General features: G+C 42.6%; 1 protein-coding gene across 1 annotated transcript; it reads right to left on the bottom strand.

Moving 5' to 3' along the window:
- Positions 1–522: 522 nt before the first annotated feature.
- Positions 523–25,637, bottom strand: znf507 (zinc finger protein 507). Its single transcript, XM_085358899.1, has 7 exons — positions 25,552–25,637; positions 20,008–22,329; positions 17,767–17,884; positions 17,544–17,652; positions 8,182–8,286; positions 3,181–3,315; positions 523–2,201 (listed from the first exon to the last, which is right to left on the bottom strand). Exons 2-7 carry the CDS (start codon positions 22,324–22,326, stop codon positions 1,742–1,744), a joined length of 3,246 nt encoding a protein of 1,081 aa, XP_085215025.1. The 5' UTR covers positions 22,327–22,329; positions 25,552–25,637; the 3' UTR covers positions 523–1,741.
- Positions 25,638–27,979: the final 2,342 nt, after the last annotated feature.

Here is a 27,979-nt window from a genome sequence, read left to right as displayed (position 1 = left end):
TGTGAAATGCTGGGTGTCAAATAAATGAATCAAAATCACTGCAGTCACAGACAAACAGACTAGAAAACACCAATCTGCATGCTGCTCATATCCTTTATTACTCCAACCTCACTCACCACTCAGGATCTGTCCCCTCGACTGAACTCCAAGGCCCACCAAAGTGAACTCCTTGTGCGAGTTTCTTTCTGACCACTTGCATCTGTGCCGTGGATCTTCTTCCAAGTGAATTATTTTTAGAAAGAGGAGGAACAAGGAGCCAAATTTGCTGAGTGGAGTGACTACTAGGATGGCATGGGATGATTGCGCCTTACTTGAACTGTGAGTGACACCCAGGTAAATATCATCTCCTCCAGATGTTTCTTGCACACTCTGAGCAACATTTAAAATACCAGGTTTCAATTTTTTATGCTCAAAAGATGTCAGTGAATACTATTGCTGCCATTCATCGTTTGAAAGAGCTGGGCTGAGGTCTGCAATGTCTGCCCTCCTGCCGGTGAGAGGACATGGGACTAAACACCCCAAAACACGTAGACTTAAAAACTTTATTTTCACATCCACGTCTTCTCATTTCAGGCATGTTCAAGCTGGGACAGCGGCCGCTTCAAGCCGATACTAGAAAGTTTATATTTTTAAAAACACTGACAAAAAGTGGAAATGTCCTTATAAAAATGTTATTATATACATCATAAACAGCATGAGCTATAAAAATACCTTCATTGACAAGTCTTAAAGTGAACCTAGCACCATAATCACAATCGAGTGATAATTGTGTCGCATTCAATATGACATAAACCGGCTTTGAACCATCGTTGTATTACAACACGAGCCCCGCCAATCCCAGCTTCCCTTTTTGTTATTCCTTTTGTCGACATGCTTTTACACCAACTGAACACTGGTGACGATCCAAAGGCCACTTCCTGCTTTGCTCCAGTCAACTTACGCTCCACCTTTGAGAACTATCAGGGTCTCTGCTAAAGAAGCTACTTAACAAACAGTAAAACTACAATAAGAGCCACAAAAAGCAGAACGAAAATATAACAAACAGTCGTTTAAATTGGCATAACGGAACTTAACATGCATAAAATAAACAGATAAATATTGAAAGGTTTTTTTAAGCTGTGGTAAATGCCTTTGTAGGCATCGGTGAGTCTGCACCTCCACTACTTGGCTAGAGCTTCAACTCTGTCAGATTAAATACATTAAATACACTAGCAATAAAAGAGCTGCCTTAGAATCAAAAATATATGGATTAGACTTGAAAATATGGAAATCTTTTGTGGTTGAGGGATCGCGTGGTTTTGTGAGGTATGAACACGTCCCTGTAGAGTGGAAAAAAACGGACTTGAGTCGAGAGCTCGGGCTCCTCCCTTGAAAGCAAAATCGCTTCCCTACAGACACATTTTGCGTCATTTAGTGTGTAATTATTTGACACAAATATTAACGGCTTACAGCCCTGTCAATCGTTTTTTCAACATTCCTTTCGAAAGAACATCGTCAATAAAACATTTCATCGTTTGTTCTGAAATGTGTGGACACGAGTCATCGCAGCCTTACGAACGTAACCTCTTGATGCAACAACCGAACCAATCAGAGTACCGCCACTGAAATGACTGGACTACTGTGATGCAGTAGATTGTTTCCTCCGCCGCCGCCTCGCTGACGGACAGAAACCTCATGAAAAGCTTGTGAAAGCACAGGGTGGGCGTCAAAGTCAGGATGGGGAGGGGGGAACGTGCATGTGTCACTCTGCTGTTTGGAGGCTTGCTTGTGCTTCTGACTGCTGCTGCTCTTTGTTCAGGATGATGCTGATGATGTCTCCCTCGTGCTCCTTCATGTGCTCCATCAGTCGCTCTTTGCTGGTGGACTCGAAGCCGCAGATGCAGCAGCAGAACAGGAGCACACAGTACTCCATGCCGGGGCCTGGCGGGGGGAGCTGGCCCGTGCGTGGATGGCTCTGGGACTGAGACTGAAGCTGTGCAGGGTCCTTCCCCTGGGGGCTTACGGACTCGGGGGACCACTTTGAAGGATCTGTGGGAGGTGTGGAGAAGCCCACTGGGCTGTCAGCTGACAGAGCAGCTTTAGTTGCTGATGTGGGTGTTAGCGGTGGATCCGCTGTGCTCTTTGCTTTGTCCTTTGAGTGCGGGGACACTGCCGGGCGCTCTGCCGCAGACTCTACCACCGCAGATAACTTCTGAGGAGCTCTGAAAGAAGCAGAGGGTAAAATCATGAGAAGAAAAATGTCACCCTCAGCGTTTGTACGGGACTGGCACTTTACAGGCTTTCGTTTCCTCCCCCCAAAAGTAAAAATAAGTGCAAAGTGCAGACTAACACAGTTGTTTCATTTTGTGGGTGTAGAACATGTGTAGAGGTCAGAGGTCAAATGTGACATGATATGCTAAATCTTTATATGGTACTTAAACAGCACAATACACAGCACACTTGTGAGACTCATAGTTTCCAAGTTAAAAGGCTTTTTGCCAATTTTCCACCAATCATCATCAGTCACTGAGCACCTTCGTGGATGCAAAGCAAATTTTAAATGGGACTCAGAGGTATACAATATTTACAAATTAAAAATAATTACATTAAAATGGCTCATAATACTGTAAACAATCCAGCAACATTTCCAAACAAACTTGCTCAGTGCTTTTATTATTATACTGTCATGAACTTTAACCTTTAACACGCTAACTGAGGCCTGCAGAGTCTGACGTGGGACGTCCAATCCTAGCAAGACTGTGGCATTGTGTTAACACACCTGAATTCTCCAGATCATCTCATTTTTATTCATCAGGTATCTGATCGGCAGCAACACCCACCCTCTTAATTCCTATGGAAGCAGTGAGGACTGCATAAAAGTTCAGGAAACGTTTCCCCAGTGCAGTGCTTGCATGTGCATGCATTGCCAGAGCAGCATATTCAGCATGTTTTGCACGAAACCCTGCACACTACATCCTTATAACATGAAATTACAAATGATGAAGGCAAGTAGCAGAAAGTCATATATTCTTAACAAAAACAGAAATATAAGCGAGATATATCATTATTATTACTAAAACCATTATAACCTGTATAATCCCAGGACATGAAGATCACTGCCAGTTGATTTACTGTTGACATTTACAAACACTGAGATAAAACTTGAAAGAAGGCTGAAGGAACTGCAGTTTGTGTGCTTACCGGCTGCTCTGGGAGATTGCCTCGTTAATGGCTTTGTTAACCTGCTCGTAGTTGTAGTTCTGGTCTCCGGCGTGCTTCCACATGTGGGATTTGAGCGATGGCGGGTGACTGCACACATAGCCGCACAGAGAGCACCTGAAAGAGAGGAGGAGGAAAAAAATAAGTAAATAAATAAATAATGGAGGCAATATGAGAAAGGAGTGAGAGGGGCTCAAGCTGAAGATGATTTAATGTGTGTACTGAGGTTTTACTAATCCTTCTCCTACTTTCTATCAAGAGGAATCATCCTGACTGAACACTCCACGGGGGACACCGAGCTTGAGAGACAGAGACAAAGAGGGGAGAGAGGAAATCGGATTTGCAGCACGCTGCTGGACTCATTTGTCAAAATTAAAAAGAATTATGGAGTTTTAGATCTATTCAAACGCTTTCACTTGCAAATATCATTAAGGATAAAGACATCATGCGCCCTCCCCCCCAAACAGCTGACTGAACACGCTCAGAACATGTTATTTATAAAACAAGCCACGATGTCGTTAAAATGAAATCACATCGCAGTAGACTAGTGTGTGATAATGGCCCGTTTCTTTCTCCCAGTTACTGACTCACTTTAGAAAACGTATGCTTCGGCTCCATCGTCGTCTCGAAGACGCGATGAGGGCCAGTTTATTCCGGAAGCAGCAGATGCTTTTTGACACCACCAAGAAAAAACCCCCCACGATCTTTTTGGAGCTGACAGATGGTTTTGATGGTGCATTTAAAAATGCTCTCTTCTGCTCCATTTCACAGCGTTGTGCTTTTGTGTTGCTTCGCATCACGCTTGATGCCTCGAGGCCTCAAAGAGTAATGAGAAATTTAAAACTAAATAAAATAACAATCTCCACAAAAGGATCGGGGAAAATCTATAGCCAATTAATCCAGCCCGTCAGCATCCCACAAAGACTGAACCAACAGCCGTCAAACAGCTGCCTCTGACAGGCAAAGTCAATCAAACTCTGCCGTGTTCATTTGTTTGCTTTGCTTCCTTTCTGCTGCTGAGAAAACTGACAGCACGGAGCCAACGACTGGAACCAGATCCACCTTCTACAGGTGAAAAGGAATTTTAAATGGAAATGGAGTAATGTGACACACACACACACGCACACACAGGTCACCAGCAAAGGTACCGTCATACCAAGTCAACCTCACAATTCTGTAAATGTGACAGTACTTGCTTTTTCTGTGGTGCCGTAAAAATCACAGACTTTAGTTTCAAGTCTTGAGTCACTCGTGGTTTCTTTATACTTTGTTTTCAAAGAGTCAGACTTTCTTTTATTTGTATAGCGACCAAATCACACCAGTCGCCTCAAAGTGCTTTATACTTAAGGTAGAGACTCTACAGTAATACAGAGAAAACCCGAAAGAGGCGACCCGCCGCATGAACAAGCGCTCGGTGACAGTGGGAAGGAAGAAACCTCCGGCAGCACCAGGCTCAGGGAGGGGCAGCCATCTGCTGCGCCCGGTTGGGGGTGAGGAGAGGAAGCCAGTGGTTTTGGTTTGTTTTTGAAGGTGCAACCCTAGAATAAGCGTGTCCCCCGAGGGGGGAGTGGTGACTGGAGCAGACTTCACTCGACATGTAGGTGAAGGAAACAGAGGTGATGAGGAGGTGCCGTGTAGAAATGCAGAGATGGAGCAGTTTTTGCAAACAGGACAGAAAAAGCTGCAGGGAACGAAGAGGTAGTCCACCTGTGTGGAGGAAGGTGCACACAGGTGGACTACAACAGGTTGTGTGTGCCCAGTTCCATTCATGATGTAAACAGGCTCCTGTTACCGCAAAATCTAATAATGCATCACTTTTGCTGCTTGTACAAACCTGGGACATTTTATTTGTCAATGCTTGGTTACATCTGTGGCAGATCTATCTCCATCCTCCCTCCACGTTGGGCGTGGCTCCCCGTGATTGGCCCTCTGCTCTCGACAGTGAGCCAGCATTTAAATCTGTGCAGCATCACAAGAGATTTGCTCCAGTGTGATAATCCCTGAAACCCTGAGATCCTCGACAGAAACCCGTTAACTGTTTCTGCCTCACAGCTGGAGACAAAAGGTGATCGAGGGCTTTGTGTTTGGGCTCCTCGGTGTGGAATGACCTGCCCGAGGACATCCAGTGGCTTCCTTTTAAATCACTGCTAAAGACTCATAGCCTCCATTTTTGGTCATTTTTAGTAGGGCTGCTCAATTAATCGAATTTTAATCACGATTACGATCTGGGCTTTCAACGATCATTAAAAATGACTGAGCCGATTATTAGCCCCTCCCTCATTTATCCGCGACACCTTAAAGGCCGGTCCGTGAAAATATTGTCGGGCATAAACCGGTCCGTGGCGCAAAAAAGGTTGAGACCGCTGATTAAGAGGACCCGAGGGAAGCTCGGAAAGCTAAGCAGAAGTTATTTGGAGAGGAGAGTGACTGCTGCTGGTTGAAAAGAGAGGTAAAAAAAACTTCAGTGGTGTTGCACACTATTTTATATTATTTTTTAAAGTCATTATTCAATACATTGTTATTGTTAACCCTTTAAAGCCGGTCAGAGCAGCACGCTCAGTTTTGTGTAACTATTTTTAAATCCCTGTAGAACCTGAACCGTGTAAGCTAGCGCAATAATTTGTTTTGCATATGAAACTTACATCTGATGCCATCAGCTTGTCCTCGGTCACGGTTTCCTTCCACATAAATTGCATAAAAAGCGCTTGCAGGAACAAAAACATAATATTCCAGAAACACGCTTTGCCGATCCGATCAGCTGTTCGTAACACTTCGCACATTGAAACAGAAGTCACCGCTAACTATCACATGTCCGCCATTTCCTGCCCGAAACCGGAAGTGATGTCATTTTCGCGGAAAATGTAGTTTTTTTTTAACTTGTAGGCCTTAAAAGCCTATACTGGTCATGTTTGACTTTTCTGAATAGTTTCTGGGATGCTTAGAACTCGAATTGCACTGCTGGAAATAGTTAATTTTGATGCACATGCTGTTTTCTTTGCAAATTTGCATCATAGGATTGTTTTTGTTTTTCCTGCAGTATATAAAAATTGCTGTATCTCCAAAATAAAACTATGAAGACACTCAAAATTAATTTCCTGTTGTTGTAAACTATTTTTTGCAACTTTTTTGTATTTAAAGTTTTGAGGGATAAACCTCTTAAATTTCTCCAAGTAGAAATATATGTTAAAAAACAAAAACGATTTTCAATTTTTTTTGTAGTTTATTGCACTTTTTTGCAATTAATGTAGTTACTATGGACTTAATGCATACATATTATTAAAATATGGGCTATAACAGTTGTATAGCAACTTGAAATGCTCCCACAAATGGCACTACAACATGTAAAAAAATAATATAAGCTCTGGCGGACTTGGTTCTATAGTAGGTCTTAAAGGGTTAAATAAATATCGTCAAATAATCGAGATCTCAATTTCAGTGAAAATAATCGTGATTATCATTTTTGCCATAATCGAGCAGCCCTAATTTTTAGTATAGATTTTTTTATTTTAACATTAATTGTAAGTGTGGAATCACATTATTATCTTATTTTGATGCTGCACTTCAGTCATTTATAACAAATATGTAAATTTCTTTGGTAATTTCTCCCACTTTGTTTTTTTATTCTGTGTTACTGGGAAGCCTGTTACCCTGCTATACAAATTATTATTATTATAAATCGGAAACTGAAAATTCAGACTGTGTCTTGTTAGTTTTAATTGAGTATTTGCAAAAAGGACACTGTAAGGAGCACCAGCAGTCGCAGCATGTTATGTCTAGCGTTCTCGCTGGGACGCCTCGCTTCAGAGCAAACAAAAGGTGTGAAAGTCACCAGAAAAGTCAAGATATCTCATCCTCCTACTTTACTTTTAAAGCAGTCCGTCTCCCTCAAGTCCCTCCTCGTTATGAAAGTGCTGCGCTAAAGAGAAAGAAGGCAGCGTCTGTGCCATTTTGAATGTATGGAAACGAGCGTTGAAGCCTCGCAGGTACCGAGGACAAGTGCTCAGTGAAGTGGAAATCAGCAATCAGAGTCTCGCTCGGGGTTGAGGATTTAACATTTTAAGGAGAGTCGAGTGTTGACTGCCATTCACTTTCTCCACCCGCCATCCACTAAACTTGCAATCAAATCAAATCAAATCACTTTTTATTATCACATCACATGTGCAGGCACACTGGCACAGCACATGCGAGTGAAATTCTTGTGTGCGAGCCCCACAAGCAACAGAGATGTGCAAACACAACAACACAAACGAGCAAAATACAAGAATGGCCAACCTGAAACTAATAAATATATGTACAATATATAATAGTGTATGCATTTCTGGATGTGTATACTAAATATTTTCCTACGTGTTCAGAAGCCCACTTCTTAAATCTCCGGACTGAGAGTGCACGCACGTGGTCACAAACAGGTTCTGACCCACACAGGTAACCTACAGACCTTTCAAATAACACTTTAAAGAAAATCTAAGGTCATATGTTCCCAAGTAAACACAATGCTGATTCAAAATCAACACTAGTGTAAAAGTCTGAATGTGTTTATTAACGTGCAAAGGACACAAAACATTCAACTTGATTTTCTATACCGGCGGGCTTCTTTAGGGTTTCCTGCTGGAGTCAACTGATTAATCTCATCCTACTAACATATTTAAAAAATAAAGGCTGAAAGGGCTGAACGTGGGCGATGACACATTTTAAACGGATCCAAACTAAATTTAAGACGCAGCTGGCTGCATAAATTTTATGTTTTATCGACTGCACTGTTTTCACCCACCTACAGACTGCCGTCTTTGTCTCTGTGAATTTTGCCTCGACCCTGGTTGAAACTACAGACTGGAGTTTGGAGGTAATTAGATTAGAGCACGTGTTCGTAACGCAGCCCGCAGCTTCTTCTGGACACACACAGCTCTTCCTTCTCACCTCAGAAGTGCAGCAGTCATTGTTATCATCGCTCCCTGCGGTGGGAGCGTGTTTGAAGTGTCTCACCTGTACTGCTCCAGCAGCTGCACGGCCTGGTGCTCCTGAGGGTGCCTCCTCATGTGGCTCTTTAAACTGTTCATGTTGGTGGTGGCAAAATCGCAGCTGCAGCACCTGCCGGGGGCATTTAGAAAGAAAAAAAGAGAGATAGAGACAGAGCAGCTTATTTAACTGGGAAATGCAGTTACAGAAGCAGCATTTTGATGTCAGTGTGTTGAGATAAAGGACTTGGAGCAAAGCAGGCAGGACATTCCTACTTTAACAAAAGAAATAAATCAGTGTTTTCTATTTCCTTACACTTGCACTGTGGCTGAGCGATGAAACTGGCACTTCCAGTAGCTTAGAGGCAGATACGGCACTGTACAAGGATTGCAGGAAGAGGATACACTCGACTCGCTGCCATCAGCCGCACAGCATTAAAGTCTCACACACACAGACACACACACACACTTCATTTTTAGGTTAATTTGGCTCAAGCTACAAACTGGTTTCTCCTGTAACTACAACAACTGCAACATGTGGGCTGGATTAATTGCACATATTAATATTCCAGCAACTGTAATTCAAGGAGAGAACAAACTGAGTTTATCATAAATTATTTATGGAGCTTTGGTTTATTGTGTGCTACATGGAAATGAATGTGGCCTTGCCCCGAGAAACTTAAACTTGTAGAAAGGTATCGCTTCCCAGTTTGGAGCTTTTGAGAAAGCAACAGGGTAACTGTAAATTCACATTAAAGCAGCTTTAAGAGTATTTTTGTTTCCTTTTCCTACCAAACTTATTTAAACATCTTTTTTTAACAAATTATTTAACTTTACAGATGCTGAGAGGCAGGTTTTGACACATTAGGTCAGAGTCTAGAAAATTGCTTCCCCTGTCTTCTGACTTTATGCTAAACTAGGCTAAGCTACGCTATGGTTGCTAACACCCAGGTGTTGACAGTATGCGGGTCACCTAGCATATAAAAGGGTAGTTATATTGCTGGGTAATGATTTGTGCAACTAGTTACATGAGAAATGAGAACAGAAAAGTACTTATTGGCTGCTAACGCTACTAGAAATAAGAGCATTTAGGAACCTAATAAATGATTATAAGCTTACAGCAGAATATCAGAAGGTTTTCAGTCAAACCATTTCTTCCCCATAAACAGATAAGATAAGTACATTATATTTCCAGCTGTTTATTACCACCAGCACAGTTATGGTAATATTATGGGCAGACCCCAGAACGACCAGCAGGGCTCTGCAACAGATCTAACAGGGATCCTAATAAACTACAGTATGTAGTGGGCACTATGTTTTCATACTCGTGTTGAACGGTTTGACGAATGAATACTAATAAGAGTTTCAGGCATGATAATGGGCATCTTTGCACTCTGCTGTTTCCCTTCAAGTCCTTCTGTAATGCCAACAGATGATAGCAGCGATGGTATTACTGTCAGTGTTACTGTATAACGTTCAGACCTCATACTCAATTCCAATTATGTATTCCAACTCCTAACTGCACGGATTTCCTCTAACAGCTGACGGCCTGCACAGGCAGAGAACAGCTAGCGAGTTAGATTCATTTGTAGATTCATAGTTTTATTCTTGGACTCCATGAAAGTATTTTCTCAGAATTTAAAGTTCAAATTAATTCCATTTTATTTTTTTTTTACTAGGCCTTTGTGCAGGTAGATGTTTATCTCCCTTTGCACTACCCTAATGCAACTTTCTCTTCATTTGATACCCCAAAATGTTTAAGTGGTTGGATCTTCTGGGGGATGAGATGAACAGATGCCGACTTTCAATCAAGTCAAGGGTTAGAAAAGACAAAACTGCCAGAACCTGAGAGCCTACGTGGCCCAAACGTAACATTTCCTTCATACTGACCACATTATTTGAAACATTGACCATGTTTAATATGAATACAATGTATTGTCATGTAAGGTTTTCCCTGGACTCTATGACGCGCACCCTTTGATTCAGAAGGCTGTGGAAGCAGGAATAACTGAAGTATGGCTGTAACAGTTCTCACATCACTGTGGAGGAACGTTTCCTCACACTTTCTTTTTCAAAACAACATTGCTTCAATTAATTAAAGGTCTGCAGGTATTTGTTTATCCACCGCTCTCCTGAGGTCCCGCCACAGCATTTTAATGAGGTTGAGTCTGAAATTTGACTGGGTCACTGTAATTCTTACGTTTTCCAGTCATTCTGTTATAGATTTGCTGGTGAGTTTGGGATCGTTGTCCTGTTGCATCACTATTTCGGCCAAGTTCAGCTCGACTGACATGTAGCGTATACTTTGGTACACAGAGGAGTTCATGTTTGACTCAGTGACTGGAAGGTGCTCAGGTCCAGGGGATGCAAAACAAGCCCAAACCATCACTCCTCCGAAAACTGTGATTGGAAGTTTGCACGAGTCGTGTCTGCAAACCTGAGCCGTGCTGCCATGTTTAGAGAAACGAGGCTTTCTCCTGGGAACCCTTCTAAACAAGCCATACTTGCTGTGCTGCAATGAACCTGAAAATTCGACATGCCAACTGAGGCTTGTAGAGTCTGGGATGGAGCTCTGGGGTTTTTGCAGCTTCTCTGACCTTGGGTTCATTTTCTGGGACGTCCACTCCTGCCAAGAGTGCAGCTATGTATTAACACGCATCAGAGTGCTTCAGACAAGCAAACTGGTGAAACATCTGCTTTTATAGGAGGTGCTGATGATTAACCAAGCACATCTGATTAGCAGCACCTGGCTGCTACTTGCCTTTACAATCCTATGGAGGGAGTAAACGTTTACTTCACTTTCACATGACTGTATGCAGCAGAAAATAAAACTAGGCAGACCGAGCCTGCTTTAACGGTGATGTAATCATACCCAAAAACAAAGGAGCAAATTTAAACCAGTGTACGATACTTTGGTGAAACACTGCATACATCAGAGCGCACAGCGGCCGTGCACACAGCACAGTGTTTGATTACATGTAAAAACATCGCAGCCTGTGCATATTTTTACAGTGACAGTCTTCTGTGTGACTGATGTGCTGACTTTCAGCTTTTATTGGAGGATGTTTACTTCCAGCTTGGGTGTTGAACAGCACAGAACTGTAGCCCTGTCATTATCCTTCTGCGCTGCACTCGAAGCTGAAAGTCTGCGCTTCAACCTCCAGTGTGCTGGAGCACAGAGCCAAAGCCACAGAAAACGTGGCAGCCCACACTGTACTGCTGTGACATGACACACGTTCAGATGCAGGAGCTTCTTTCTGATATTAGACACTTTAAATGTGCAGTATGTGCATGTGAGCAGGCAGAAATGTGAGTTTTGCCAGTTTAAGTGTAAAAGTAAAAGGGTTGACCTTTACGTGTTGACATTTAATTTAGGCCTTTAATTAACAGTATTCTCATTATGGATTAATCTGCCCATTGACTTCTTGTTTAATCGAGGATTTGCTTTGGTTACCAAATGTCATAAAAAAGTGAAAAAGTCAGGGTACAGTTTTCTATCGCACACCTGAAAGAGAAAAGTGGAAGCCTGACATTTGAGAAGCTGGAAACATTTAAAATTAAAAAAAAAAAAAAAGGAAGTCCAAATTGATTTCTGTGGACTGACTAGTCACTGCAGGTTCACTTTAATTTCAGGTGTAATTTGATCTGTCCTCATGAAAGCACGAGGGTAAGGGCATAACAAGCATGCAGGGACCTGCTTCATCCAGCCACTCATTTTCCTCACTGCCAAAATATTAAAAAATCTCCTGTTTCCACCTGTTTACTTTGTGCTTTCCTCAATATTCCCACCTGCATGAGCCAGCAACACCCGACTCGGCATTCTCACACAAGTACCTCACAGGATTTTTGATCACACTGACTCTAAACTAAATTGGAAGCTGCCTGACCTTTACAAGAGCGAAAAGAAATCAGGCGAATATAATTCTGACTTTAGAGCACAAACGTCAGCGCTCTGTTAAGAAACCAACCTAAAGTTTGTGCTTTGAGTTAAATCTGTGCTAACACAGAGACAAAGTGAGGGCACTGTGTGACAGAGTGTGCCTGTGCCCACACTGAGATCGCTGTGCTGCTGGGAGCATTTCTAGGTGATTACTGCCCTCTAAAGGACCAATTTAAAATGACATGCAGAGCTCAAGTATCTCTTAAAGTAATAGGACATGAATGAGAATTAGCAAATAGAATTTAAATAGCTCAGTGTGCCTCAAAGGGGAACTCAAAACTAAAAAAAAAGGCTGTCGCCATGCAGAAGTCACAGTGAGCTCTAAAAGTCCTCTTTTCACTTACAGTGGACACCAACAAACCCTTCACTATACACTCATGCAGAGTTTTATTTCTGACATGCAGGAAAAGCCAATTTTATGCAACTTGCATCAAACGAGACATGCAATGAACCTGAGAAACTGGAGCGCTTTCAGTCTACTTCCTGATGTATCAGCGTCTTGCTAAAGGTCATATAGCATTCCTGCAACCAGCATTATTCTGTACATTCAAATAAACAAACACAGCATGACGGCAAACACGAAGAAATGGAAAACTTTCCAAGCATGAAGAGCAGAACGTGAACAGTTTCAATGAAAAAGCCGCAGCATTTGTTCCCCACCAAACCTGCTGTCTCAACACGGGGGGTCAAGTTTAACCCAACACACCCCCTACAAACACACACACACACACGCACAAACACAATTAATCAACGATATCTGCAAAAGATCTTAGGTGGTTTTAGGAACTTTAATATTCATTATAAAGATCAACTTTATCTCTTATGACAATGCCATACTAGAGGTTTTCAGTTTCCCACCACTACGAAGGATCCTCACTGAACAGAGGGCGTGGCTTATGACGCCTAGAGTCAACAATGTAGCTTTTAGAAACCTTCCAAGGCACCTCAACGCCCACTCACATCTTGCTTCTGGTTACTACAATAAGTCACATGATAGGGCGAGGCAAGGTCTCACAGTAGTTCCACCCAAAACCTCTGATGGTATTGACCCAAGCCTTTTTTCACACCATGTGAGGCTCATGATTAATAGTAGGTCAATGATCCTCTTAAGGGACAACCTCCACTAGGGTTTAAATACCTGATTTTAGAGCTGAAGAAGCTACTTGGATGAGAGGTGAATGTCTTCACCAAACTTTCTGTCCAAGCTCCTTACACTACCATGATGTGGACACCTACGTGAAACACAGAAAATGTGTTTTGCTTTACTCAGAGACAAACTATTTGACCCTGAGGGGAAAAAGCCACTAAGGCTACGTCCACACTAATCGTTTTCTCTCCGTTTTGGCCTCCCGTCCACACTGAGACGGCGTTTTGGCTCAAGGAAAACGCATACATTGGAAAACGGTGCTTTCATGGAGCAGTGTGGACAGCGAACCCGGAGCCTTTTCAAAAACGATGACACATTTTAGTCATGTGATGCAGTCATGTGACCAATTAAACTAAGATAGCAGAGGGCATTATACAGCAGTTGTTTTGTTTGCCCTCAATTTTGACTATTAAAGATTAATATCAGTCTGTACATGCTCCAGAGAGCTTTTCTTCAAATTCTTTAATTCTCACTCGCTTTTGCAACTTTGTACTTTTGTGTTACTCGCAGCAACAACTCCACCTCATTGTTAGTCCACTGAAAAAACTTCAAAGAGCCTGAAACTAAACAAACGGCAGACAGAAATGAGGCAGGTCGTATCCTCTTACGTTTCACGCATGAGCAGGACTGGAACGTAAGTGTTTTTCGGCCGTTTCAATGTGGACGCACAACTCTGTGAAAACGACTGAAAACACTACTGCCTGCAGGCTGCCTTCGCGCTACCACCACTAAAGTATAAAACAGGCATAAAACATGTTTTACACATTTTTTTTCAATAATGTATGAAATATGGGCACTTTTATAAGATAATTTGATAATTTACTGCTTTAATTCTCCTGGAGAAAAGCAGAATCTGACTGTGAAAATCAAACAGTCTGATAAACTGTTTGCTGTTCTCTGGTCGAGGGATGCATCTTCTGCTAAGACGACAGCATTCAGATTTGATCGGCTTTCACAGCTGGTGAAGTTTTGCTGTTTCCACTCTTTTTTCCATCACTACATTAATCTCTACAAACACTTATCATCTGGCGCTGAACTGTGAGAACAACAGAAAGCATTACACTGGTGCTAGCTTCCTGTTAAATCCAAAAATTATTTTAGGATCCACAGACTTATGTGTTCTCAGTTTCTCTGTCCTAATGTACTGCTTGACTTTAATGTTTCTGTCCCACGAGGTCAGTGGAGGTTAATAAAGAAGATCGTGCCGTTGCTCCAAAAATCCAGAAAAACCTTCCTCACGCGATCAAATGTTCAGCTTCCACTGACAGATGGAAATGTCTTCAACTACTCAAACATTTTAGCACTTGTTACTTATTTTAACAATTTTTATTTTAATAATTAATCCTTATATTTTTTAAAAAGAATCCTGTTGACTTGAGATTTTTGTGTATATCATGTTTATCTTAATAATCTTATACGTATTCATCTGCACACACGCAATGAAGCAAGGCTTAAGTCTGACACAGGAAACAGAATAAATGTATCCAACTTTGCTTATTTTCTATTAATTTTTAAGCTGAAAATGTCAAACTGTGCGCGTTCTTTGAATCATTGTAGCTTAGTAATGTTTCAAATGAATACTCACTTCACTGCGCTCATAAATGATTAAACATCTAATAAAAACTCCTCTAGGTTTACAAGAAACCATCAATCACATTTCACCCAGCGTTACCGCCACAGGCTAAAGGCATCGCAGGCATCACTAAGGGGCTACATTTCACTGGGAATGGGTCACACCCCCGGGAAGCTAAGATGAGAATTGGGAGCAACAATCTTATGCTATTTTTTTGTTTGCACTCTATGCATCAGAAACTGTTAAACTATGATTCTGAAAGCTTTGAAAGACATTTGCAGACAGATACATTCAGATAAACAGTGGAGATATTGGAAGGTCTGTTGGTTTTTTCTTGCATTAATGCTTGCATGACGTTATGAGCAAGATCTTACTGGAGCCTGAATTTCAAACAGGACACGTATGAAACAAAGGCAGGACCACAGAACTTTATGACGTTTGGAAAGGGTGTGGTATTGTTCCATATCGCTTTATAACTTATTTACTATCTTTTTCTCACTCGCTATCACTCATTCTCATACATGTTCTGCTGTTAGACTTGGGGTTGTGCAACAGCTCGCTCAAAGTTCAGTTTGCGCAGACTAACATGAACAGGAACCTTTACAACCAATATTTTGTAAAACTAAAAATGATCAAGTTCAAGGTCATTCTGAAGAAGCTGCTCTGATCCTTCTCTAGCTCTGCACACACAAAAATATCATTAAATACACTCACAGACAGATCACTGTCAAAAACCAAAGGGGGAAAAAAGGCAACTATGTGTTTTACCACTTAAACAATGTGTCACACTGCAGGAAACCTCAAACAGATGACAGAAAAGCGATCAGTCAGCTCTGCGGGCCGTTTGCAGCTGTTGATTCACCATCTTACCCTTTAGTAACGATTTGTTGTTATCATCAATCACTCGCAGATATTTCCCAAGACTGTCTGTTTCAAATTCACTGCCGACGACGTGGCTGACGTTCTGATTTGTTTTTTCACACCCAGCGGGTCCAATTTCCATAGAAATGTAAGATTTCTGGGGAAATTGGAGAATCTGTAGTGATTTGCTGAGAAAACCCTTCAAATCTACAATCTTCATACACATAAGACCTCAGCATTAATGCTGGTAGCCGTGCTGTCTGAACGGCCACGATCATTAGTCATGTAGACAAACTGTATTGTTCGAGTGAAATATGTACAGTGTACCGTTTCACCCTTACAACAGCCAGTCACACATATTTTTCTTCTATCTTTAGTTCAACATTTAGTAAAAAAGGTGAAATTCTATGAAAATAATCTTTTTAAATGTTCCCAGTAACATTAAGTGCTGCACAGAGTGCATCATAACGAAGCTGCTCCCAGCTCGCTGTAGTTAGTGACTGTGCAAAAGACCTTTTAGGTCCTTTAACCCTTTAAGACCTACCATAGAACCAAGTCCGCCAGAGCTTATATTATATTTTTACATGCTGTGGAGCCATTTTTGGGAGCATTTCAAGTTCCTATACATCAATACAACCATTATAGCCCAAATTTTAATAATATGTATTCATTAAGTGCATAGAAATTACATAAATTGCAAAAAAGTGCAATAAACTACAAACAAATTGAAAATCATTTTTGTTTTTTTAACATATATTTCTAGTTAGAGAAATTTAAGAGGCTTATCCCTCAAAACTGTAAATACAAAAAAGTTGCACAAAATAGTTTCCCACCACAGGAAATTTATTTTAAGTGTCTTCATAGTTTTGTTTTTGAAATACACCAATTTTCATATACTGCAGGAAAAACGAAAATAAATATTATAGTGCAAATTTGCAAAAAAGCAGCATATGCATCAAAATAAACTATTTCCAGCAGTGCAATATGAGACCTAAGCATCCCAGAAACGACACAAAGTCATAAAGTCAAAGATAACTTAAAAACACCAGTATAGGCTCATAAGGCCCTGATGGTAAAAAACTACATTTCCGCAAAAATGACATCACTTCCGGTTTCGGGCAGGTGATGGCGGACATGCGAAAGTTCGCCCTGACGTCTATTCCAACGTAGGAAGTGTTACAAACAGCTGATCGGATCGGCAAAGCCATGTTTTTGTTGCTGCAAGCGCTTTTTATGCAGTTTTTGCAAAGCTATATGTGGAAGGAAACTGTGACCTAGGACAAGCTGATGGCATAAGATGTAAGTACAACTCCTCCGGTGTCATGTGCAAAAAAAATTATTGCGCTAGCTTATGTGGTTGCAGAGCTACCGCGATTTAAAAATTGTTACGCAAAACAGAGCGTGCCCGCTCCGACCGGTTTTAAAGGGTTAAAATAACCCTCAGCAATCCAAGTGCTCATCAATGGTAACGCTAAACTAAAACAATATGCATTTATTCATCTCTACGCATATCCCATTTATTCATTTGTATCCATCCCTCCGTCCCTGGAGTTACCTCAGGTGTCATGGGGCAAGAGGCGGGGCATTTTTTGTTCCTTTCTTTAAAAACAAACAAACAAACAAACAAACTCAAATCTTGGCAATCAGGCGACAAAGAAAGTAAAATGCACGACCGGCCGAAGCACCACAAAGACTGTGGGTGTTAACACAAGGCCACTAATTTTACTGTTACTAACATTACATAAAAGGTTGGTTCTTACCACAATGATTAACTTCATTTTGTAGACAAAGTGAAATTTAAAAACTGCTAAAACTTGGCTAGTGGGAGGTGAAATGAGCAGATGGCGCAGGTTTTCTTTCACAACTCACCGATAAGGTTTGTCAGAGTTATGAATGCGCCGGTGGTTCCTCACCCCGACGTACGTAGAGCTGGTGTAGTTGCACACGTCGCACTTAAACATCTTCTGTGGACTACCTTCTGTAAGAGAAGGCAACGTAAACACACCTTTACAACTTGTTGAGAACAACACCGAGCCGTCAGCCAAATATCGTAACAATTAATGGTGCCATAAAAACATAAACCACGTCTTACCTTCATCTGTGACCCGCTCCGTCTCCTCCATTGCGGCCGCCGTCTCAGCGACTGGTGTGAGCATTTCCACGTCACTGCTGAAGCTGTGGTGCTCTCTTTCATGGTTTCTTAACTGGCTCTAAAAATGAATAGAAACAGCGATACTGTGAGATTTCTAAGTAATTATGATACACTGAATGGATTAAAAACAGCTGGCAGATTTCCCCAATGATGCACTTTGTGGTCTTTATTAGGCATTTTACCTCACACCTCAGGCACAGATATGAGAATAGGGGGCCTGCTTTCACACCTCCCAATTAGCAACTCTTAGCGTAACTCCCAGATCTGCTGGAAAATATGATGAACTTAATAATCTCTGCTGCAGAGAGGCAGCGGAGCCCGATGATACCAGTGGAATCAATACTTTTATCCTTTGCCTGCATCCGACTGCTGCACACTTTTCCTTGCTAATTTATCAACTCAAGCTTTAATCTATTATTACCGTTTGATGACCGACAAGAAGAGATGCTGACAACAGCGACTCGGTGAATGTTGCAGTGTTGGGTGAAGATAAAACCAGAGGCATTATAAGCAGGAGGAACACTCAACAAGTCTTGAATAAAACAGACAGCTGACCCAGCTCTGCCAGCATTGAACTAATCAACAGTCAAACTTAGAAACATGTCAGCTAAATATGAGCAGCCTGACACTATTCTAGCTAACTATTGGATGTTCAGTACCCCCAATTCCTCCTGTGCATTTCAGGATGCTTTTAAGCTGCAGTTGGTTTTTTTAAATCAGTGAAATAACAACAATATTTATCTCAATATAAGGAATAAAAATCACAGCATCAACATACGGACTTGAAAGTTCATAAGGAAGCTCCTGGAGGGAGATGAATGAAACAAGTGGAGCGGACATGAGGGATTGTACAAAGAATGGGAAAATGTGTTTGTCCCGGCAAAAAAAAACAACAAACTGACCAAGACAAAGAACCAGGACCCAGGAGGGCAGAAGTACCAGCCTCTTATTTGTTTCTACCAGCTGACACTGCATATAAAACACAGGGACACGACCACGAGGTAATAAACACACGATGCACCAGCACAAGCATAAATGCTGGCAACGACGGCGGCCACTCGTGAAGGTTACGTCGCAGGCTCTACAAAGATTATCCGAGTCTAAATCAGGCCTTACCTCCAGAAGACTCGATAAAACACACCCAGTACACACAACTGTTTGTGTTGGTGGCAACAAAATATCAAGGTGACAAGCCAAACATCAATAAATGCTGGCTATGATTATCACAGTGCCATGATACAGCTATTGTGTGATAGCCAATACTAGACAATTATTATTGATTATCTGTGTAACTGTGTTCCCCTGCTGTCCATAATTTCCCTTTAAGGAGTCATAAAATAGTAACTCTGACAAAACATGACAGTAAAATCGTTTGGAGTCTCTGAATACAAATATATATGTATTGTATTTACACCTGAATACGTCTTTATAACTGCCTCACTACGAGAACAACAGCGAAACACAAACATGCCATAATCACACATGCATGCTTTCAGTCAGTCACATGGAGAAGATCGCCCACCATGCCAAGTATGTGCGACACATTCAACTGTAGCGCTGTGTAGTTCATCATTCATATAAGTCAGCGGTCCCCAACCCCCGGGCCTCGGACCGGTACCGGTCCGTGAGTCTTTGGTACCGGGCCGCGAGAGTTGAGGCTCGGGTGTGAAATGTATGGTTTTCAGGGTTTTTATTGGTTTTCAGCGTTATTTTGTCATCGTTTTTATCGTTAACTCAGTTTTCCTGGGTCTTTTCACGTGTGTTATGAATAAATCTTCTTTTTTTCGGTACCGGTACTAGTTTTATTTAGTTGTATTTATCCGCGACACCTTAAAGGCCGGTCCGTGAAAATATTGTCGGGCATAAACCGGTCCGTGGCGCAAAAAAGGTTGGGGACCGCTGACATAAGTGATTATTGTGCTCCATTTGTTCAACACTGATGCTCTTGATACCCCTTTTACACCCTGTTCTTTGTGATAGCTTTACCTCACATTTCATCCCTTCTGAATAAAGTAAGATAAATTCACTCCTACAACTACAACAATGTCTTCTATAACTGAGGAGTCCTGGTCATTTGCACGTTCTCTTCCACAAATCCTCATCAGAAAATCCTCACATGTGAGATGTTGGAAAGAAGGAGGTTAGATTAAAACATGTTTCAAATGAAAGGGCCGCACTCACCTTGTAGTGGAAGGCATCTGGACACTGCTTGCACTGGTACATCCGGCTCTTGCAGTGGTGGATCATGTGGTTTTCCAGGTCTTTGCTGTCTGAGGCGATGTGCTCACAGATGGGACACTGATACGGCTCCCTCTGCCTGTGCACCCGCAGGTGCTGTTTAATGTAGCCCTTGTTGCCACTGCTGTAGCGACACAGGCGGCAGCGATACGGCCTATCGCTGCCGGGGATGTAATCCACCAGACTGCTGTCAGGAGAGCCGACCAACCCGTCCATCCCTGGAACACTGGAGCACACGTAACTGCCCGCTCCGTTCGCCGCGACCACTCCAGCTCCATTTTGGAACTGTGCGTTATCTTGAAGCTCTTTCAAGATGTCTTCGTCCGAGGTGTTCTGGTCTGAGCGCTCCCTCAGTCTTTCAATGACCGTGAGCAGGGAAAGGCTGATCCCGCCATTAGCTGCAGGCCCGTCGTCGTCTCCTTTGCCCAGGCCCAGAGATCCTAGAGTTTCCTCTCTGCCCTCATTACAGTTCAGCATAGCTGCTGCCGTTCCCACGTCAGAGGCCTTCTGTCCGGCTGCAGCCCCCTCTGTGGGTTTCTGGCCTGCTTGCGGGCTCTGCGCCTGTGCCGGAACGGTCTTCAGAGCTACCTTGGCGCCAGAGTTGGGCAGCTCGGGCGTCCTCATAGGCATAGCCACGAGGACCTCGGCAGCCAGCGAGTGGAGGCGGAGAGACTCCGAGTGCGTCCTCTTGCGACCAGCTGGGGGGACGTTTTCATCCCGTGGAAGGTCGTTACTTTTAGTGATGGAGGATTTGATATCGGCTCCTAAATGCTGGCTTTTGTTAGTGTTCCCCGGACTGTAGCAGAGGACCACCTCATCTTTCACACCTTCCACATGTTCCTGCTCTTCTGCTTTTTTCTCCAGCAAGCTCTTATCCCCGTCCACATCTGGGCTGAGAAGAAGTGGGTTAGAGGACATGACTGAGTCCTCAGCTGAAGGAAGCCGCTCTACGATCACATTGATATGGCCGGCGCTGTTGGGGCTTCTGTTGATGATCTTCTGAGCCGATGACAGCAAGCTGTCGCTCACAGAGGTGCTTTCATGGTGACCGCCTAGCTCCACCTCCGTCGCTGCCTCAGTGGTCACCTGCACCTCCACCACGGGCTCCTCAGACGTCAGATCTTTGATGGGGTACTCGTCCTCTTCCTCTACTGTTTTTGGACTTTCACTGAGATGAGAGCCTTGAAGATTCAGCACTTCCTGTTTGTCCTCGACAGCCACGGGCATGCAGAGCTGCAGCTTGAAACCGGTAGGGAGCTTTTGCAGGCTTTTATCTTGAAGAACAACTATTTCCTCTCTGGCTGACGCATTGTTAGGAGCAGCTTGCACCTCTCTCTTTGCAGAACCTCCGTCTTCATCCTCAAAGATTGGATAGGAGCAGTCGACGAGGCCGGCGTGCTTCCAGGCGTGGGTTTTCAGCATTCGCTGCTGACTGCAAACATAGCTGCAGATCAGGCAGCGGTACAGGCCATACTCCTCATAGCTGTACCACTTCTTCTTCTGTGGTAACTCCTTAGCACTGCTCACTGAGCTTTTCTTCACTTCGGTTCCTGCGCTGCAGTCGTCACCTGTTAGATCCACGTCCTGCTTTTTTAAAACCTCTTCCTTCGCCTCACTCACCGGGTACTTTCTCTTCTGGTTGTCTCCATTGTCAAAGTGCATCCTGACGTGCGCCTCCAGCTGCTCGTGGTCTCTGGAGGTAAAGTGACACTCGGAGCACATGAGGATGAGGTCACTGTGCTGCTCGTTGTGCTGCTTCAGGTGTTCTTTCAGCAGGGGCAGTGTTTGGGCGAGATGGGGGCACAGGCTGCACTGATAGCACGTCACCGTCCGCTTGAGGTCGCTGCTGTTGGGGTTGGCAGCTACCTCTGCCACCGTGGTGGTCACGTTGTTGTTATCATCACCTGACCAAGGTGAGGGAAGACTGCTGTCATCTGTGCCGCGCTCTACTCTCACCTCATCCTTATGGTTCCTTTTAATTTTCTTACATATAGAGCCGCCCCCCTGCTCAGCTCCCCTTTCCCCCACTTGCAGCGCTCTTTTCTGTCCCCCTGATGTGCAGCGACGCTGGGGCCGCTTCTCCACAATCTTGCTGAGCTTCTTTATGACCCGGATGAGAGAATCATCTGCCGTTTTCTGCTGAAAACCGTGAGAGGATTGCTTCTCTTTGGTTTGCCGTGTGTGGGAGCCCAGTGCCGCCGATGTGGAGGAGGAAGACGAGGCAGCGGATGAGTGTGTGATGGCATTAGTGATCTCCTCCATGACCTGGAAAACAGCAGAGAACAAAGTAATGAGTGAGGAATCTGATTGGTGTTACACAGTAAACCTTTTAAGTAGATGACCTCATTTATAATATAAATACATTTTTAAAAAATTAGAGCAAAGAAGTGTGGCCAAAAATGTTAGACATAAAAGACGGAAATAGCTTCAACATCTGAAAAGTGAAACCAATGTGAAAGAACATCCAAAGTGCATTATTTTTAGTGGTAGACAGAATTAGCAGGACAGCTACTATTCAAGGCTGCTGCTGGTTATTAGACGTAGGAATCCCCAGATATGAAACTGCTATAGTTTGAACTGGGGAAAGACATGGTGCTGGTCAAGGCTCCACATCCATCATCTGCCCTCAGTGCAGTTTTTCACTTTCTCACTCTGCAATGCAGTGTTTCTCTAACTGTGGGGCACAGACTCAGTGCAGGTCAATGCAAGATAGGGAAATTTAAAGAACCACCGTTTAAAGCTCCATCTCTGACCTCCTGCTACCCACAAGACCCTCAGGCAGAGGTCTTTTGTCTGTTCCAGGGACCGCGCCGAAAACAGTGCAAAGCCTTTCCTTTGCATTTCTCACAACAGTTATTTTTGGTTTATTCGGATACTCATGTAAAGCACTTAGTAACATGAAATTTGAAAAGTTGTACATGAATACAGTTATCATGTAACACAGTTAAAACACAGTCATACGTTCAGTTTAAGAGATCTAAGACAAGAAGACACGACCAGCATCTGTCATGTTTTTCAGTTCGTTCCACACGATGATCTTATTTTATTTTACTGCGCTTTCATGAAGCCCTTTTTTGTCCTTTTCCCTTGTTTCATTGTTGCGAAGTTTTTCTGTAACGAACAGAAACTGGCTCATTCAAATTTTTACTAACAGGCCACAGCTGAACGTACACCAGGCAGTCACGACGGTTGACTGGTTCGATTTTACTCGACTTGCAGCTGTTGCAAAGTGAGTTTCACTTTCTTCTTCTGGACAAAGTCCCAAAGTGCAGAAAAACAGCTTCATTCCAGCACCAATCACTCAGAGGATCAAATCATAGCTTCACCATTATTTTTTCCTTCATTATTTTTGCAATGCTTACCCGTTCTTAGCGTTTCCTCTGCAGAGTGTACATATGATGAAAGACGACTTACCTTCCTCAGACCAATTCTACCTACAAGTACAAATAAAGCAACCTGTAGCTGTGTGTTTGGAAAGAAGAAACAGGTTTGCGGTGCTGCGTGTCTTTGACGGTTTGCAAAGAGTAAACAGTTAAAACGATCTCCGAGCAACTGAAGATTATGTCATTCTTCGTTTCGGAGCTTGATGAACATCATGTAGCAGGTGTTGGTGTAGTGAAACGCTGTGGACAACAGTGGACCATAACTTCAGGACTTCTTAGGTGGACGATGATGAAAATCTGACACGTATTTACAAAACAATGTTTCTGTGGCCTGAATGTTGAACCGCTCGCTGTTGCGAAGCGTCCATGTTGCTCGCTACAGCTCTCCCTCATCGCTTCTGCTGTATGAAATCAGTTTGAATCAACACACTGTTTGGATTCCTCCATCAGCTGACTGTGGCTGTGGTGAATGGCTATGGATAATTAATGGACTGTGACCACACTCTGCGACACTTACTGGCTTCACTGCCAAGAAGACAGACACAGAAGATCTGTATCAAACCGCCCCATATCACGATTTCTGGGGGACTTTTGCCTTTACTGGAAAGGACAACTGCAGAGAGCAGCCTTTTGGCACGTGGGTCACCTGATCAACACCTGAGGGTCAATCCTCATTTATATATTGTACATATAGTAACTTGTTATCCATCCCTTATTTCATAATTTACTCCAACATCTTCACACTCTGCACAACAAACATGCTGTGTTGTTGTCAGCACTGTCTGTTGTCTATCTACACTCTCACTTCCTCATATGTGTACACATACTTACTCAATAAAGCTGATCCCACATTTCAGGCTTAAGCTCCATATTGGATCACATCTACATTTTTATTTATTGAATCACTTTTTTAAACATTCAGTTTAACTGACCTCCTTCTTGTATAGTATTTATTTTATTGAACAAAAACATTTTTTGTGTTGTTGGATCCGACATATCCTGTTGATTCATCATATAAATGCGAATTTTATGCTTTTTAGAAGGATTAAATTGTATGATGCATTCCTAGCTAGCTATAAATTGGATGATCTTGTAATTAAAAAAAAGGTGTTAACTATTAAAAAAAACCTCTTGTGTGGCACACTTTGAGAATCACTGCCACACAGACTGCAAAATCATTTTGATCTTTCTCTGTCTTTTAAAATAAATCTGTACTAATGACATTTATCACTTGAGTATTTACCAAGAAGTTAGTGAGAGGAAATCAGTCAATCGACTAATGGGATAAGTGTGACAGCTTAACTCATTCCTGATAAGTCCTGTCCCTGCACAGTCAATACAGACCTTGTGCACCATGTGCATTTGTTTACATGGGAAGCTGAAGAGGAAACGGGCACAACTGCTCTGGCTGAATTCCTTCCATCTCCACATGACATAACACTGCCCTCCTTCTCACTTTCTGACCACAAACTTCCTCTTTCTCCTACTTCTGCTTCTGTGTGAAAACATCAAAACATGTGGAACAAACACATGTTTTGATTTCACCGTGGTTTTCCATGGGAAGGAAAACCACGGCGGGATGTTGTAGTGCATTCATCCATCCAGCTGAATTTTGAATTCTGTGATGAGGAGGAATTCAAAATAAGCTGCATCCGACTCCTTTTTATGCGCCTGCGATCAGTCAGCTTCTCTCTGGACTCCATCATGTGCTTTAACCCGTCTCAGATGAGCACCTGTTATGTCAGGATCTAAAAATATTCCATCCACTTTCACTCCCCTGTAGGACGAAGTTGCACACAGCCTCTCGGTGTGAGCTCTCACACAAAAAGCAGCCTTTTACCCGCTGATGTGAGCCAACACACTGCTGCCTTCACGCTACAAAAACACTTTCACGTTTAAAAAAAAAAGGGAAAAGTCAAAAGGATCCTGGCACACGCTGTTAGCTCCGCTGTTAGCCTCACAGCCTGCTAGTCAAACACACACACACGAGTCTCACACACTGCTAGCAGAGAAACACATGAATGTACAAGGACGCGTCCGTGCTGCTGGTGGTTAATGGGTAACGGAGGAGCGCGAAGGTGTGTGGAAATAAAAATATACTCACGGACACGGAGAAGTTTGGCGCTCTTTGTCCTCAGCACATAAACCGCTTTCTTTTATTCGTTAGCCATAAAAAGTGGCCCCTCTCTCTCTCTCCCACATTGCAAAATGGCGAGGATGGAATAACAGTCACGTGATTCGGAGTTTGAGTCAGGTGACCGACGCCGACCGACGATTGACAGGCTGTCTTGCTGTTGCCTTCAAGTGCCCCTCGTAAAAAGCAGCGCTTTTTAACTTTTCTTACAACCTAACCAACCAGTGCGGTAATTTCCACAATAAAGAGCTTTATATTTTTAACTCCTTAAATTAAGACGATAACCAGAGGCGTTGCTTGAGGCCCAGGCCAGTGGGGGGCCCATAAAAGCTGACAAACTTTATATTTTTACCACCCTAAGGGGCCCCTAGCTGCCTTTACTCAATCTAGCTGTCAGGGGTGTGCATAAAATAAATGCTGTTTGTCTGAACTGTGGAAAACTAGCATCACATTATTTATTTTATTTACTGTGATATTTAATATTAAAGCCACATTTTTGGTTTAATTGATGTCAGATTATGGTAACAAACGTAAGGCCCTTGGGGCCAGAACCGTCGGCAAAGACTGATATCCGGCCCACTGCATAGGTTTGGAAAAGAAGAAAACTCTTCTTTCTTACCCAGCAGATTAACTCAACATCAGCCACTTAATTGAAGTGAAGTCCAAACAGCTCTCAAATGAGCATAACCTCCTCACTTCCTCTGTCAATCTGGTTGGGTCTAAGTTTAGATTAATATCTGCCACATTTTTAAAAATTGTCACCTATTTGGTACACCGGGGCCAAATTACATATGTGCAACTTCAATGGAAAGTTAGATCTGAAATCCTAAATAAAACATTTCCAAAGTTTGTGACACCTTAAGAGTTTCTGCTCAAGGCTGTGTGTGGAGAGGGGTTAAATTTTGGTCATCTCAGGCACGCAGCTCTTGCTATGAACACAGAGGCTCCACACTCCTGTTATCCAAGCCTTCATTTTGGCAGAGGCAGCCAATCAGAAGAAAGTTAGTTCAAAGGGAGAGGGCACAGAGCTGCTTGTTTCAGACAGAGCATGAAGTGAGGGGGTGCACCAAGACCCAGTGTAACTGAACTCTGAATTATGCAAATCAACTCTGAGCAGAATATGCAGAAAACATGAACATGCACCAGCAGTTTGTGCCTCTCACTTAAAACGTTCACCCACTAGTTGATGGAAGAGATGTTGAGAGGGCATAACAACCACTCTCTAACCCAAACCAACAGGAACAACCTGGTGCATTTTTATTGTTAGGTAGTTATAATACACAGTCATACATTGGCAATGCTTCTACCACTTACAGTCGGAGAGAACCAGAATGATGACTGTTTAATCATTGCAGATATTGTCCATAACCTTGTATTGTACATGTACATGTATGTATTAAAATCGTGCTTATCAAAATGCACCTCGTTCAACTCACAGTTGTCTTTTCCTCCGTCTTTTTCTTATGCTTAAGTTTTACAACAACACCAAGACATTCCAATAATGGTACAGTTTATTTGTGCTTTCCACCAAAGTCCTGGTAGAAGAATTCAGCACAGTAAAATTAAATGCAAATCACAGCATGCAGGAAACAAATCAGGCCACTTCATTTCAATATAGTCAAATTTGCAATGTGTGTTTACGTTCATGATTTTGCTTTGACAAATGTTTTTATTGCCTAAATGTATTTTTATATCTGTGTTTATTGCGTTTGGTGAGTGAGAAACCCATAGGCTATAAATTCTGCACACTAAAGGACTAGTTTGATTCCTGCCTCTGGCAAAACTCTGATTTACAATTATTTACATTAATGCCGGCAAAACACGGCTCCATATATTATGCGTTTAACGACACCACTGTTAGTATCTTAGTATATTTTACTTACAGTAGCTCGAAAGTGATATAACTTTATTCTTTCAGTTTAAAAAAACTTGTTTGTTTGTTTGGTGGTTTTTTAGCTGAAACAACAAAGTAAAATGTGATTTTTATTTTTTATTTATTTTTTGGATTCTTTATGCTGCTGCTGTTGTTCGGCTGTAGAACAAATTTAGAATAATCTGATGTCTTCCTGACTGCAGTGGTGTGATGGATAAGAGTTTTCTAAGAATGGAGACCTCTAATTCTGCACAAATCACCAAAATACAGTCACAGAAGTGCAGCCTGAACTGTGCAGGAAGCTCCATTTTGCCTCACTGCTGCTTGCAGATGATTATCGTTGTGTCTCTCAGTCCTTTAAAGTTAAAATGCCCTATGAAGACACAGATTTTTGATTCTGTTATTTGTCTGTGCTGTTGCACACAGACTGCGGCTGCACAGACTCTAGAGCTCACTGGTTTCTGGGCTGATAACAGCTCTGGTTCATCTCGAGGAGTCTCGTTGTCTGCTGCAACCTCCACCGTT

This window comes from Diplotaxodon limnothrissa, linkage group LG1 (assembly GCF_057381915.1).
Source record: "Diplotaxodon limnothrissa isolate DT_005_m linkage group LG1, D_limnothrissa_male_GT1.1, whole genome shotgun sequence".
NCBI lineage: Eukaryota > Metazoa > Chordata > Actinopteri > Cichliformes > Cichlidae > Diplotaxodon > Diplotaxodon limnothrissa.
The sequence above is the reverse complement of the archived record's forward strand: the minus strand, read 5'-3'. Positions and strand labels throughout refer to the sequence as shown.

What these genes read in the sequence shown, in the direction of transcription:
- znf507 (XM_085358899.1), bottom strand. Translation starts at nt 22,326, where the DNA reads ATGGAGGAGATCACTAATGCCATCACACACTCATCCGCTGCCTCGTCT. An exon ending in CAGATGCCTTCCACTACAAG is followed by an intron (nt 17,885 to 20,007) that starts GTGAGTGCGGCC and finishes ATTCATTTTTAG; the next exon opens with AGCCAGTTAAGAAACCATGA. An exon ending in CAGCTGCTGGAGCAGTACAG is followed by an intron (nt 3,316 to 8,181) that starts GTGAGACACTTC and finishes CCTCTCTTTCAG; the next exon opens with GTGCTCTCTGTGCGGCTATG.